The 15843-nt window shown below is 38.8% G+C and overlaps 1 protein-coding gene across 2 annotated transcripts in view; it reads right to left on the bottom strand.

The window, feature by feature from the left end:
- Window positions 1–6283: 6283 nt before the first annotated feature.
- LOC108432260 (E3 ubiquitin-protein ligase RNF31) overlaps window positions 6284–15843 on the bottom strand; it is a 37472-nt gene continuing 27912 nt past the window's right edge. For both annotated transcript variants that reach the window (XM_017705984.2, XM_017705985.2), the window contains exons 18-23: window positions 15624–15736; window positions 14988–15098; window positions 12721–12769; window positions 10547–10643; window positions 8833–8998; window positions 6284–8482 (exon numbers count right to left, since the gene is read on the bottom strand). In XM_017705984.2, coding sequence (XP_017561473.2) covers window positions 8432–8482; window positions 8833–8998; window positions 10547–10643; window positions 12721–12769; window positions 14988–15098; window positions 15624–15736 — 587 coding nt within the window. In that variant the 3' untranslated portion in view covers window positions 6284–8431. The remainder of the gene's footprint in view (window positions 8483–8832; window positions 8999–10546; window positions 10644–12720; window positions 12770–14987; window positions 15099–15623; window positions 15737–15843) is intronic.

Raw genomic sequence — 15843 nt, 5'->3', positions numbered from 1 at the left:
TTGAATTATGAAAATTATAAAACCTTTTTCACTATCACATTAAATCGAAACCTATTATAATCAACACTGCAATTTAATGTGACAGTCCTGTGCCTCAGTAGGACTTAAACATAAAATGTTTTTAAAAAGCAGAAAAGCTGTTGACTCATAACACACTGATAGTAGAAACCAATGGACCTTTGCTTCAGCTGGTTTCTGGCATCCACTATAGGTGAGTTTTGAGTTTGTTCAGAGAAATGCGTGGTAATTGACCAAATGCTACAGTTGCAGTAAATGGAATGGAGGTTTAACTCCTTACATGGTCACGGCCAACTGGTGGCTCAAAAGTTTCGTTACACACTTCTACAGCTTACAAATAACTCAGCTAGTTTGCACTGAAGTCTCTGTGGTTACTACATAATAAGCCTTAATATGTATTATACAACACTTAGTTCTGGCCATGCAAGCTGATTGGTTGAGAGGTGTTCTAACTGTGTTGTTATTTCACCATAACATCACAGGTTTTTCACAAACACTCTATCACTCCGCTGAGATACTGTTGCTAAGCAACGACTCTGACAGCTGTAGGAGACGCTCAAGCTATTTGAACACTTTTACTTAGTTTGCCACAAAAAGAAAATGGATATTTTTAATATCACATTTGACCGACAGCTGATTTGGTTAGATTCTGAAGATGAGACGACACTAAATTCCCAAACTGTCAGTTGTAAGGAGCTGGAGGACGAACTGCTGACCATGCAGCGAGTGGGCGGAGCTCGTTACTCTGACGTAGCAACAAGCTGCTCGTTAAGGAGCTATAATTAGGAGGAAGGAGCTGAACATTAAAACATATTAAAAGCCGCGTTCACTGCCAGTTTATTCATTTCTTACTGTATTTATTTAACTGTTGAATAAAAGCAATAGAGACACAGGAGGTCGTGTGTTATTGCTGTAACACCACGGCTGTGATGATCTATGTTATATTATTTCATTATAACACACTCCCTTTGTGTTCTATTGCTTAAATAAACCTGCGATTGTATGGGTTTAAAAACATTGGAATGTTCTTAACAAGGCTTGCCACATCTGTGTTACTGACCAGTCACTGTGCAGGAGGTGGAGTATTTGAACTATTGGTGGAAAAAAAATGAAGTGTTGGAGGGCTCCTTCCCATCATCCCCCTTCTGTATCACAGCCAACAGACTGGACACACCCTCCCTGGAGACACACACACACAGATTCAGCTGTCAAAACATGTTTGGCATCATGTCTGGACCTGCCGCAGCAGCCTCTGGTCAGAAAATGAAGGGGAAAAAAGCCACTACAGCATTTTTGCTGAAGCTATAGCTACATCAGGTGTTTTCAGTATTTAGGTTGCTGCCACAGTGTTTCAGGTGGTTGCTAGGGTGTGGCTAGACACCCTTTCCCTTTACAAAGCTTTATATTCCATAGCAACCATTAAAAGTCAGATTTTTTCGTCTTATAGCAATGAATGGAGGAACTTTGTGGTCAAGAGTTTGTGCACCCTTCTTGTGTCACCATGATACAAGTACATTAGCAACAACTTTGCAACCATGTGGGATACCATAGCAACCACCTAGCAACACATTAGCAACCACTTTGCAATCCAAAGGAACTGCCTACGCACGACCTACACTCTTAATAAAAGATGGGGGTTCTTCTTCTTTGCATGTTACAGCTTTAAAACACATTTGTGGATTGCACATCGATCAGTGTTCACAATGATTTCTGGAGAATGTGTTATGTATAGTTCTAAATGAAAATGGTTCTATTGAGCACAAATAGGGTTCTTCTTTTGTTACAATGTCAAAATTGTAACAATAGTAGAACCTTTTTTGGTGCTACATAGAACTACATAAAACATATATTCCAAATAAAGGAAATCGTTCTTTTTAGAGCCATTAGATTGATTTAGAACATTTTTTATTTAAATAGCTCTTTATTTGGAATATATGTTTTATGTAGTTCTATGTAGCACCAAAAAAGGTTCTACTATTGTTACAATTTTGACATTGTAACAAAAGAAGAACCCTATTTGTGCTCAATAGAACCATTTTCATTTAGAACTATACATAACACATTCTCCAGAAATCATTGTGAACACTGATCGATGTGCAATCCACAAATGTGTTTTAAAGCTGTAACATGCAAAGAAGAAGCCATATGTCAACACAATCCAGAAACGCCGCCGCCTTCTCTGGGCCAAAGCTCCTTGAAAATGGACTGAGGCATAATGGAAAAATGTTCTGTGGTCAGATGAATCAAAATTTGAAGCTCTTTTTGGAAACCACGGACTCCGTGTCCTGCAGACTCAAGAGGAGAGGGACCATCCAGCGTTTAAAAGCCTGCATCTCTGATGGTTTGGGGTTACATTAGCGCCTATGGCGCAGGCGGCTTACACATCTGGAAAGGCTCTAGAACAACATATGCTCCCATCCAAACAACATCTCTTTCAGTGAAGGCCTTGTATATTTCGGCAAGACAATGCTAAACCACATACTTGTAATGGGGAGCGAGGAAGCGGATACATGTGCTGAGATAAGCAACTTTTATTATGGGCAAATCCAGGGTCATGGTCAGTACGGTCCAGGTTCAAATAGCCAACACGAACAGAATGAAAGTTAGACATGACGAACAGAAACACGGAATCCAAACAATGCCAAAACGTCAAACTGCACACAGTACATACAAACAGCACATCAAACAACAAACAGTACAAAGACCAGCGAATACATAGGGCAAACACGGGGCTTATAAAACACAGGGATAACGAGGGACAGGCGGAAAACAGGTGGCGACAATCACGGGCGGACTCACAAAACAAACGCACATGGATGAAAAATTAAACAAAAAGCACATGGACAGGACTGGGAGGGGCCAATCGTGACAATACTACATTAAGTGCAGCAGCATGGCTTTGCAGAAGGAGAGTCCAGGTGCTAGAATCCTACATCAGACAAAAATGGGACATTTCTCTCCCAAACTCAAGCAGTTGGTCTCCTCACGTGTGTTGTTAAAGAAGAGGGGGTACTACACAATGGTGGGTACGGCCCTGTTCCAACTTGAGATGCATTGCTGTCAAGTTCAAAATAAGTTAACGTTTTTCATGAAATGGTGAAATGTCTCAATTTCAACATCTGATATGTGTTCTATGTTCTATTGTGAATAATACGGGTCTATGAAATTTGCAAATCATTGTATTCTGGTTTTATTTACATTTATTTAGATTTTACACAGTCCCAGCATACCACTTAGAAAAAAGACTAATTAGAAAATTACTTAACTGCACAATCACTTTCTTCACTTTCTTAAAAATAAATCTTTCATAGATGGATGTTTATTTCTCGTTAGTATAAAATCTTTACATTCTGCGGGGCATATAAATGACAAACTTCACTCTCACTCACTTTACATGTGTGGCACTTCAAGATTCATCCACTGAAAGGTTCTTTAGGGAACCTAAAGTGGTTCTCCGAAGGCATCACTTCAGAGAACCCATTTTGGCGCCTTTATTGTTAGGATCAATGCAAAATGCTGGATTCATGCTCATAGTTCCTCTGCCTTCCTGTGGTACGTCTTCCAGGAGGGAAAATCTCAGATTTCCCCTTAAAAGACGGAGACTTCTTCCCGCTGAAAAGGTTGCGTGTGCGCTTCTGCAAAGGTGGAGCTCAGTAAGTGCAAACGTAGCATGAAAATAATGCAAGCTGTGACATTTTCCAAGTGAAATGCGTCTCTGCTGCCAAACACACGGCAGCATTTTGTCAAAATAATTTAAAGGAATTAAATGCCACTCTCTGGAACCCAAACGAACAGCAGCAGTTTGAACAACTGCAAAAATAAATGTTATTTTACCCCTTATGGGGAGCGAAAAACACCACAATCCCATTAAGGCTGGATACAATGGAGCTGAGCGAACAGCACTGTGGTTTTAAAAGCAAGCAAGCGACTCCAAAAACAGAGTTTCATTTATGGCCCACTGATGTGACATTTACAAATATGCATGTAAAGTAAAAGATAAAATACAGCCATATTACCAAAGTAACAGAATGCACTGCTGTGCAAATCATTTAAACTCTATATTTCATTTAAAATAGCACAATGATAACATATCAAATGTAGAAACTAAGAAGTGTTATTTTATTTATTTTGAAAAATATATTCCTATTTTGAACTGTCAGCGTCACGGTTTAAAAAAAGTTGGGTCGGGGAAATGTTTACCGCTGTGTTGCATCACATCCTCTTTTAACAACACTCTGAAAACTGATGAGATCAGTTGCTATGGATTTGACAGTAAAATGCTTTACTATTCTTGCTTGATATATATTTCAGCTGCTCAACAGTTGGAGACCCAAATTTCAAATGGTGAAATATCTAGACCGCAAGCAGGCCTGTTTTGCACCAGGACTCTTTTACTCTGTCTTGCTGAAATAAGCAAGGCCTTCTATGAAAAAGACGTCGTCTGGATGGCAGCATTTGTTGATCCAAAACCTGTAATATATTGTTTAGCATTAATGGTGAATTCCTAGGTGTGCAAGTCACCCATGCCATGTGCACTAATGCACTCCTATACCATCACTGATCCTGGCTGTCACACCTCAGACAGACTCTCTCAGTGTTGCGAACTCCATCTTCCAAGATTCCTTGGGAGAACACGTGACTTCAGACTTCAGAGTCCATAACAGACTCCACTTCAAAGGAGCCTATGGGAGATCACATGACCGGTGACAATCAGTGATCACAGTCACAGGATTACTGACTCATTTCACCTGTGCTATGTTATCACATGACTTGGTTAGACTAGTTTATAAGCCCGGGCTTTAGCTAGTATTCTTTGCGAAGTATTGTTTCTCCTATGAACTTGAGCGTTTTTTTCTGAGTGCCGCTTGGTTCTGACCTCATACTTGTTTATCTCGACTCTGATTTTTGCCTTGCCCTTTTGGTTCTGGTTGCCTGATCTTGGATTTGTGTTTTTGACCACTCTGCTTGTTTACCCGACTTTGTTTTTTTGGATTGGCCTCTTACTTTTGTCTGCCTGTGGAGATGATCACATATGTGATCATCTATGCTTTACTGGTTTTGACCCACGCCTGCACTTGTACTTTGACATTGCCTCATGTAAATAAAACCAATCCTTTAACTAACATCCACATTCGTCTGAATTCTGCTGAACCCTCACACTGGCTTTTGAACAGTGCATCTATTTATTTAGATGAACCACCGGACACTTTCCTTTTGCCTCAGTCCTCCTTAGGCCCAGAGAAAGCTGTGGCGTTTCTGGAACCTTTTGACGTTGTAGAGTTTTAACTTGCTTTTGCATGAGATGCAGTGATGAACTGTGTTCGGAGACAGTGGTTTTCAAGGGTGGTTTCTGAGCCCCATGAAGTGCTTTACGCTAAAGAATCATGTCTGTTTTTAATGTAGTGCCGTCTGAGGGCCTGAAGATCACGATCAGCCAATATTGTTCATTTTCCTTGTATTGCGTACAGAGATTTCTCTGGATTGTCTACACCTTTTAATGATTTTATGTACTGTAGATGATGAAATCAACGAGTTCTTTGCTATTAAAAAAAAGTTATTTTCAATTAAACATACAGTTAAAATGATTTGCATCATTGCACATTGATCACTACATTCTGTCAGCATCTTAACTTTTTTGAAACATGGTTGTAAATTATAAACATACAGCTGTAAATAAATCAAAATAATTACACATCCTCCACAGGATATATATATATATATATATATATATATATATATATATATATAAACATTTACATACAACATACATAAATGTTGCGCAATAAAAGAACAGAACAATACCACATTTAGAAGCATTCTCTGTACAGGATGCGTTTTTTCACTTAGAAAATTGTCCAATTGTCCAATCTGACCAAGGCATTTGAACTTTTGCACTGACAGGAGTCTGCAGGTAGTGTCCTTCATAAAAATGTGCATGTTTCAGGTACGTAACACAGCACAAAACAGTATAAATAGCATTTTTGCCTGTCACAGCAAAATAACACTTTACCTTGAAATTGAATCATTAAAATACTTCAAAAGACTTTCATGTGTGAAAACATTTCATACTTCCATTTTTTCATGAATCATCCAGTGCGGGTTATGAACACTGTATAATTTTAGATCCACAGCATTCACTTAATCCTGTTAATGTCACGCATTCACTCAAATGAAATATCTGGAATATTCTACATATTTACACACTGAACAGAAACTTGAATCTCATGAAAATTATGAAGAAGACACGTCTTTTTCTTTCAAAATCTTGAAAAGAAGACACGTTTTTTCTTTATTTTCAGTGATGATGTGATATTCAAGGGGACACGGTAAAAGAACAACCCTGTTAGTCAAATTATAGACTGAAAATGGACTATTCATAAAAATTTTTTGCATTTTTTAATTATCACAATTATTACCAAGAAGCATTGTAATTTACTTCTCGGTCAGTCTCAGCCAGTCTCAACAAAACTGTAGCTCGATTTGCAAATGCCTGCGTTAACTGTTTCAGAACTTTTACACTGACCACCATAGCTGAACATGAATATAACAGCATATCAATTTGCTAAATGTAATAACTGAAATTTGGGAGTGACCACACCTGTAGCACCACCCCCAATCTAACTAGCCCTTAAAATTCCTGTCTCTACTTTCTGACTTCTGTGATAAAGTTCCTTCTCACCACCCTATCTCCTTCCCGGGGGGTGAGGGGTGGAAGGTTTCCAGCCTTCAAACACCAGGCAGAAGCCATTCAGTAATCAAGCCTAATTTCTCAGAGTTCACCTCCCTTCTTCAATTGAAAGGTGGTTTCCCCACCACCAGGCACGGTCCAAACTCTTTAAATATTATACTGGACAACAATCAAATCCCAAAAAAATTATAATGGTTACAGAAACAAACTGGTGATTGAATGCATGGAAATAGGCTAATCGCAGCGGAATCCCATCTGAGCAGAAGTCCCAGGACGAACCCTTAAATTGACATAGATAAGCTTAGATTATTTTACATTTCAAATACGTTGCCTTAAGGAACAAAAAGCCCTTCCTCTGGCATCGCTAAAAGAATCGGAGGCACTTTTTTCCCAGTTACGCTGATTAAAGGTTACTGTGTATTTTTCAGTGCACTGAAATAAAGCAAACATGTAATCAGAGACAATCAGAATCAGCATACGGCCTTTCAAAAGCAGTTCAAAAGCAACAGCATGTTAGTGTGACCATGCACCTTCAATCAGAGAATCAGTAAAAGAAAGCATTTCACACATAACCTTCCCAACCCTGAATGCCATCGACTCTGCCATTATTTCAGCCTTTATGAGTTTTATAGTTCTAGAAATTGATTACTCTCTCATGTGATCATAAATGTCAGGGGCAGAATTCATAAATTCAGGAAAAATCTGGCTCTGAAGGCTGCCTCAGTCTAAAATAGTGCCCTAAACGGTGGTTTCCCTGACTACAGGCCCTCGGCGTATCCAGCATCAAGACAGAGGAAAACCGGCACTGAGGGAAGGACAATTATGCTTTATTTATAATGCGCTTTAAACCTCATGTTTCCAGTGGCAACTTATATTGTACAACTGCAAGTGGTTATTCAGCATGCAACCTTCAGAAGTAAGAGAACTGTTTGGTTTTATTAGCAAGTGATTTCACAGGCTACCTTCTTTTCCCCCCGACGTCCTCAATCTGCGTCATTAGATGCTCACGTTCCAACAACAAGCAAACTGTAACAGACTTAATGGTTCGGTATGTCCTGTCATATATAATGCATACAGAAGGAAGACATGCATTCATGAGCCACGTTCATGCAGACGGCACACGTTTACTGTGGCAGTCTTTTGGAAGCTGGACTTCTTTTCAGCTTATTGAATGCATAGACAAGCAAAATACAGAATCACAGTGATATGATCAATGTACACACCATGTAAACTAAGCTAGGAACACAAGAGGAACAATACCCTCCATAAGCTAGCAAGCAATGCCAACAGTCCCCGTTGGCACTAATTCTGTCTGCAACGTACGCATGAGTAGTCAGTAGAAGCTTAGAAAATATGACATTGATAATTAATTGTAAACAAAGAATCATTAATTACCTTCTTTGTAGATTGCCGTTATGCCAGCCTTGTCTTGCTGAGACAAGAAACTTAAAGTGCACATGAAAATAGTCTGAGAACACAAGGGTAAAATCATGCTGGTGTGCTGTTTATATCGGCTGCCTTACAACTAAAACACATTAAACTGCCTCGACATTGCGTCTATGTTGAGCTGCGTTCCTCCCTCTGATGTCAGCAAGTCCATAGGCAAACCGTTCGGGTTTTAAAGCAGGGAGTTGTCACTGTTTTACTCAAAGACCAACGATGTGCAGCCACACGAACAATTACAAAAAAATCCAGTGGTAAAAGCTGTTTGAGTAAAATCCTTCTTCACTTCTTTCGAGGCACCTTGTCACCCAGAGGAACGTCTTCTAGAAGTTTCTACCAAAAAAAGAGAAAAAATAATCAACAATCTAGTAAGATTTTTGAAGGCTACCTTCTTGGGAATTTTACAGCGCATACATAAATGTTAAATTCACTTGAAGTTTATGAACAGCTTACATCAGTCATCACATGACGTTATGTTTTACAAAGCAAATGACACTGTACTGACGTAAAGCGCCTTTACATCAATATATTTTCCATTTATAACTAGTACTATGAAGGACCCTTTGCAAATAAAGGAATATAGCAGATGTGTTTGTTAGGAACACCAAGTGAGTCTTTTGGATATATACGTAGTTTTTAGGTTAGTTAGCTACAGAAACATGTTCAAGTTAAGCTTGACCAACCTTCATTAGCCGATTGTAGTATGGCCTGTCGTCTTCCCCCTCCCCTCGAGCGAGCTCCACTTGGTATCTCCTGCAGGCGAGGAGGAGCTCATTGAAGTTGAAAAGAGGTGCAGGGTCGATAGAGTAGCCATTGATGAGGCTAACCAGGTACTCACGGTAATGTTTCCTAAAATCAAATAAAACCTCATGTTACATTTAAGCAACAGACAAGAGGGAGTGTCTTATCGCAAAATAACATCACGGCTGTGATTTGGTCGCCATAGATCATCACAGATATATAGCGATAACACACGACCCCGAGTTTTCTATTGCTGTTATACAACAATCTAATAAATACAGTAAGAAATTAATAAACTGGCCATAAACGCTGCGTTTAATATGTTTTAATGTTCAGTTCCTTCCTCCTAATTATAGCTCCTTAACGAGCAGCTTGTAGCTACGTCAGAGTAACGCGCTCCGCCCACTCACTGCACAGCTGGCAGTTCGTTCTCCAGCTCCTTACACTAAATTCCCAAACTGTCGTCACCACTGAGCAGCTTTTCAGGCAGCAGCTGTGATAAAAGAACATTTAGACAACCTGGAATCAGCCAGAAATGAACCGAATACCATTCACTAAATGTGTCGTCTAATTTTCAGAGTCTAATCAAATCAGATTGAGCCATAAAGCTGCCACAATATCAGGTTTAGCTCAGTTTTGTCAATTTTTGCCAGATCAATATTAATGTGGTTTTGTTCCAGTCAGTCTGTAAAGCATATTTGTTTGGCGAATGGTGTTGAGTTAATTTCTGGCTGATTCCAGGTTGTTCAGCTGTTCTTCTGTCACAGCTGCTGACTGAAAAGCTGCTCAGTGGTGACGACAGTTTGGGAATTTAGTGTCGTCTCGTCTTCAGAGTCGGACCAAATGGGCTGTCGGTCAAATGTGATATTAAAAGTGTCCGTTTTCTGTTTCTGCACAAAGTAAGAAGTAAAAACGTTCAAATAACTTGAGGGTCTCCCACAGCTGTCAGAGTCGTTGCTTAGCAACAGCGTCTCAGCAGAGTGATACAGTGTTTATGAAAAAGCTGTGATGTTACGGCAAATTAACAGCACGGTTATAACATCTCTCAACCAATCAGCTTGCATGGCCGGAACTAACTTGTATAAATTAGAATAAAAATAAATCATGCATCATGTATTCAAAACAGGGCTGCTTTAACGTTGCCAGCTCACTCAGCCTTTGTCTCTCCCTGATATACATATAGAGTTTAAAACATTGTTGTGCTTTCTGTTTTCACTGTATTGCCATTATTAATGCTGTCATTAGTAATCAAGTAATGAGCAATAAGTACGATCAAGTGATCAAATTTTCTGTCAAAAGGCCAATAAAGATGCACATAACTGAACAATAACTATGGAGAAAGATAAACTAGCAACTAGCCTCTACAAAGTGTCTATAATAATGGTAAATTCCACTAATCCGTCTCCGAAGGCTTTGTAATGATGTTAGTGCCAAAGCTAGCGGTGATGTACATTTCATTTTTCCCTTAAGGTCCACTTATCATGCTTGCATGTGCCAAACCAATTCAGGTTATTCACCATTTACTCTCTTTATCCCTCACATTTAAACACGCTGAGTCAGTAAGACTGATGTATGAAAGCATGAAAGGAAAAAAAAAGCATGAAAATGAAAGGAAAAAGAAATCAGCTCTAAAAGCAAGGTGAAGATGTCGCTTACTCGCACAGTCCTGCCTGGCCAGGCTGGGTTTGAGCTCCACAAGCAGAGTCTGTCTGATGAGCACCTTCATCCTTCTGCTCAATCACACCACACACACCTAAGCAGAGAGAGAGAATCTGTGTTAGTGATCTGTATGAAATTGAAGCTCGTACCTGACCCTACAAGACCAGGCCAAAAATTTTATTTGTTTGTACGTTTTTAATTGTTTTAACAAAGCTGAATGGTCTGGGGCTTGTGGCGTACAAAACCATAGTCAGGTTATCTAAGTGGTTCTTCAATTAAATATTTCTGTTAGAATACGATACATGATAGTCATTTATTTGTTATTACCCAGGAGGAAATATGCTGACTTGCCCTGGTAGCATGAACAGCAACCAAACATTACATTTGCCAAATGGGCTGTGAGGTTATAGCCTATTACTGGCAGTGAGGTTATCATATCACACCATCTAACATCCTAATGGGGTACAAAACAAAACAAACAAAACAAAAGCAAGGCTACACTCATGTTACCTACATTCACATACTAGCTGACTGCTACAAAATACAAAGTTTGGCTGATATAATAACAGAAACTGATTGGGAGACATTCTATAAAAACACAGAAAGCATCAGGATTATGGTCTGTTGTAACACAACAAGCCTTATATTATTATTTTTTTCCACAGTGAGTCAAAACAGCTGTTTAGAATTTTTCATAATTGCTCACGGAGGCCCCTAAGGGCTCATGCCCCTTGCCACGCACCCATTAACCCATAATAAGATTCAAGCCTGCATGAAAGAAAATTGCAAACCTGAACCCGAGATCAATGCTGTACATGAAAAATAGCCCCAAACTCAACCCAAAACCCAATGCTTTGTCAGGCCCTGTTGGACTTGGGTCAGGCAGCAGACCTTTAGTTTGTGTGTGTATATTGATAGAATGCTTGGGAGAGAAACCACAAGGATGAGGAGGAAGTGGGATAATGTGTGAAAATAGTCCTGTGAATCTGTAGGTGTTTGTGTGTGCATTTGTTTCAGGGAGTTTGTGTTTGTGGACCTAATATAGACTCAGAGAATAACTGGACATGGGTTCTAAGTGGAAAATAGTGCTTCATAATGTCTACTTTTAGACTTTCATTACAGGTGAAATAATATAATAATATTATATATATATATATATATATATATATATATATATATATATATATATATAACATAATAATATAATATAATAACAATAATAATTAGTTGCACTGCCCATGAAATGGACAAATAGTGCATGGCTATAATTAGACTCAGATTAGACTTGCAGACAGACAGAAACACTGAAAATCCTTAACTGATTAAAACAGAGAATGAGAAATAGACATGAAATAGAAACAGGACAAAATTCAAACACAGGATTAATAATATTACAAATCTGTTACACTATTTAGGCAACTGTTCATCTATTTATACAATTAGCTACATAATAATTGACATTTAAACTCAAAAATTGAACCCACACTTCCAATGTACTTTTCAATGATTTGTCAATGTCAAGAAATGACAAAGTTTAGTCAAAACGTAAAGGATGTTTCTTTCTTTCAACAATACAAAACGACAATAATAAGCTTTCCTCAAATTCAAATCATCATAAAGTCTCTCCTCTTCCACTCAGAAAAACAAATGCCATAGGGATTGACCAGAGAACCAGAGCTTTCAGTGTGTTTTACTGTGTTTTCTATCATGATGTAAATATCGGCTTCCTTTATTGTTGGAATCAAGCTTGTGAGCTCATTTAAATCAATTCACATATGTAATTTGTTTTTATATATGTGGCTTCATCACAGTAAAATAAAGAGTCATATTCCTCTTCAAACTGGTAGTTTGTGATAAAAACTGAGTAAAAAGTTGGCTTTGTTAGGTCACACTCCTTACACATTAAGCAAAAGCAATTACAGCATTAAAAGTACATTAATAACGGCAAAGAGTAAATTAAGAAAGCAGTAAGAGCCACTTTTTCAAATCTTAAAGGGTTAAATCTGTGCTTTGCAGAGATTTTCTCCTCCTGCTTCAACGAGCTATGAGTGACAAACAATTAACAAGGAATGACGTCCTGTTTTGTTTTCACTAGCCAAGTAGACAAGACTCGGACTTCTTAGGGTTCACAGTGGCAGTCCTTGTGCTCCCATGCCAGCTGAAGTGCATACCTGTTTGTGTTCCTGGAGCAGTGTCAGTGTTATAGGCCACACCATTTTTCTGAAAAGAAACAAGCAAAACCAAGAATAACTGTGAAATCAAAATGTGAGATGGCACAGAACAAAAACAGGCAGCTTTTGGAATCTTCTCAAGCTGTGTGTGTGGGAGGACAATGCGTGTTGTGCTAAAGTGCCACATTCAGTTTGTGAGAATGCTGGTGTGTGTGTGTTGATGTGGGTGAACATGTTTGCAAATGCACCTGTGTGTGCGTGTGTGTGCACATCCAGGTCTACGTGTGTGTGTGTGTGTGTGTGTGAGAGTGCACTTATTGTGTGCATTTATCTTTGAACATTTTCAGAAAAAATGTTTTGAATTTGCATTTTTCCCCCCAATATATCAAACTTAACAAACAGTAAAACGTACAGGTGGGCTCTTTGTAGAGTATCCGATTTTCCTTTTTCACCAACAAAACGTCATTTGGGTGCCTAAACATTTGCTTGCGACTGTATACGGAACATATTACTCCACAGAGGCATCAGCACAGACATTAAGAGATAGAGGTTAGTTGGTTAATTTAAATGTATTTAATTTTCAATAAACAACTTTCTATCAGAATAAGCAGGTTTATCACTGCAGTCTAATTTGTACACAAGGCCTAAACGGGCAACCTGTTCTGCTGAATACGCTGAACAATGAAGAGCACAGCTAAAAATAGGCATGTTCAAGAGAACGATGGCACAACATGTGGCACATACTGTAGCTTAAATACTGTAATTTTAGGAAATCAGTCTATTGTCAGCTCAGTTTTGCTCTGCTCAGTGTAGATTTGATCAGGAACAAAAGTATTTCTTCATAACTTTGCAGCATGAAGCATAAATGTTTTTTTTTCCATTTTCCACCAGGAATTTTTATTACTGTATTAGATTTGTTTTTATTTTAATATTAGTGTTTTTCTAGGCAGCATGGTGGCACAGTAGGTAGCGCTGTCGCCTCACAGCAAGAAGGGCCTGAGGGTTCAATTCCCGGCCAGGCGACCAGGGTCCTCTCTGTGAGGAGTTTGCATGTTCTCCCCGTGTCTGTGTGGGTTTCCTCCGGGTGCTCCGGTTTCCTTCCACAGTCCAAAGACATGCAGTCACGTTAACTGGACGTGCTAAATTGGCCCTAGGTGTGAGTGTGTGAGTGAATGTATATGTCTGTCTGTCTGCCCTGTGATGGACTGGTGACCTGTCCAGGTTGTATCCTGCCGTCCACCTAATGACTGCTGGGATAGACTCCAGTTCCCCCCATGACCCAGAAGGATTAGCGCCTCAGGATGTGTGTGTGTGTGTTTCTGAGCAAATACAGTACTGTGCGAAAGTCTTAGGCACCCAAGACACATTTTCGAAATCTATTTATTTGTGTAGTTTATTGAATATTTATAGATTTTATAGTTTTTATTTATAGTTTATAGAAAATTAATAATGATTAAAAATAATATATATAAATATAAACAATATATAGTGATTTTCTTTATAGTGAGTTTGTGTGTTTGTTTACCCATTTCCAAGCCTCTCCTCGAGGAAGCCCAGTATTATATGTAGTTAAAAAGCAGCTCCTGGTTTGACCAATCAGTGCTCAGTAAATTGAGCTCATGATGTCATTGATGATATTAATGAGTCTCTCTGGCGGCTGTGAAGGTGTCAAGGAAATATATGGACCCAAGAAATTCTTGTTACTTTTTATTGTTTTGCTGTTTATTTGAATTATGAATATGACTTTCTTCTAATGTATACTGTGATAAACTCACTGCTGAGGTAAACTGTTTAAAAATTTACTTAGATGCCTAAAACTTTCACACAGTGCTGTACCTGCTCACTGACCAGTTAAATGGCTTTTTAAATATATTTTTTATACCTGTCCCTGGTTGACTTTCCAATTAAAAATGAAGTAAACAAGCTCTATAGGTTGTTTCAATGCACAGTTACTGTTTGCTGAAAACAAGATATTCGAAAAAATAAATAAATAAAATAAATAATAATGTGGCCTGTCCAGACGTTAGGCACATTTTATTAGTTCTGTTTCTTTTCCATTATGTTAAGCTCAGCAAATTTGCAAAAAAAAAAAAGATATATTTTATATTTGTGCCCTGTAGAGGATATGTTAACTTATTTTCACTTATAAAATCAACAAAACGTTTAATTTTCGGGCTGTTGAACTTTTTCCTTATGACTGAATGATCGCATGTTGTTGTACGAAAATGTATGTGTGTGTGGCTGTTTGTGTGTGCCTGTACACACACCTGCAGTAAAGCCTGAAGTCTGGAAGGCTCCCAGTCTCTGAGGTAGAAGAGGCAGTCTCTGGGGTGATGGGCATGAAGACCTGTCACACTACACTGGGCCACTGCACAGGTCTGTCGTAAGGCAGAAAAAGAATAAATAAAGAAAAAGGAGACAGAAAAATAAAAATAAAACACAGATGAAGAAACAGCGCTCTTCTAACGGGTGCTACTTCTAGCCAATAGTTCGGCCTAAATGCCTGATACACAAACAAATGTGCACAAAAATACACTTGTGACACGATAAACAAACAGGCGAAGCAAAACAACGGAAATAAACCTGGTCTGGAGATGCATAGAGAAAGAGTGGAGGAGAGTGAAGGTGGTGATATAATGATATAATAGCGTTAGATAACATAACAGTCACACTAAACTTTTTTTGAGTATATTATGGACGTTGTTGTACTTCCACTACACTACCAGCTGCATATTTCATTAAAAAGAGATTCATACAGAGCCTGACAAATAATATAGCTGTCAAACATTTTGCCAAATTGTCAGAAGATTATGAGTTTGAATCCCTGTAATGTTGGGAACCAGCATAATAGCACAGCAGCACAACATACATTTAAAAGACTGCTACAGCACAGAGGAACTCACCGTGTGGAACGGGTTGTTGCAGCCACTGCAAAACTGATATCGGCACTGAGAACAGCTGAAGTGCATGCAGCCCCCACGGGCCAGAGCGTACTGGAACCTACAGTTAGGGCAGGCTGAAGGAAAAAGAGAGGGAGAGAAAGACTTCACTGTCTTCACTGTCTAGTGTGAAGTACATGCACCTTCACTCCACTGTACTTCAATACCGTCTCATCACACCAGG

Source organism: Pygocentrus nattereri, chromosome 19 (genome assembly GCF_015220715.1).
Source record: "Pygocentrus nattereri isolate fPygNat1 chromosome 19, fPygNat1.pri, whole genome shotgun sequence".
Lineage (NCBI taxonomy): Eukaryota > Metazoa > Chordata > Actinopteri > Characiformes > Serrasalmidae > Pygocentrus > Pygocentrus nattereri.
This window is presented reverse-complemented; position numbering and strand designations above follow the sequence as displayed.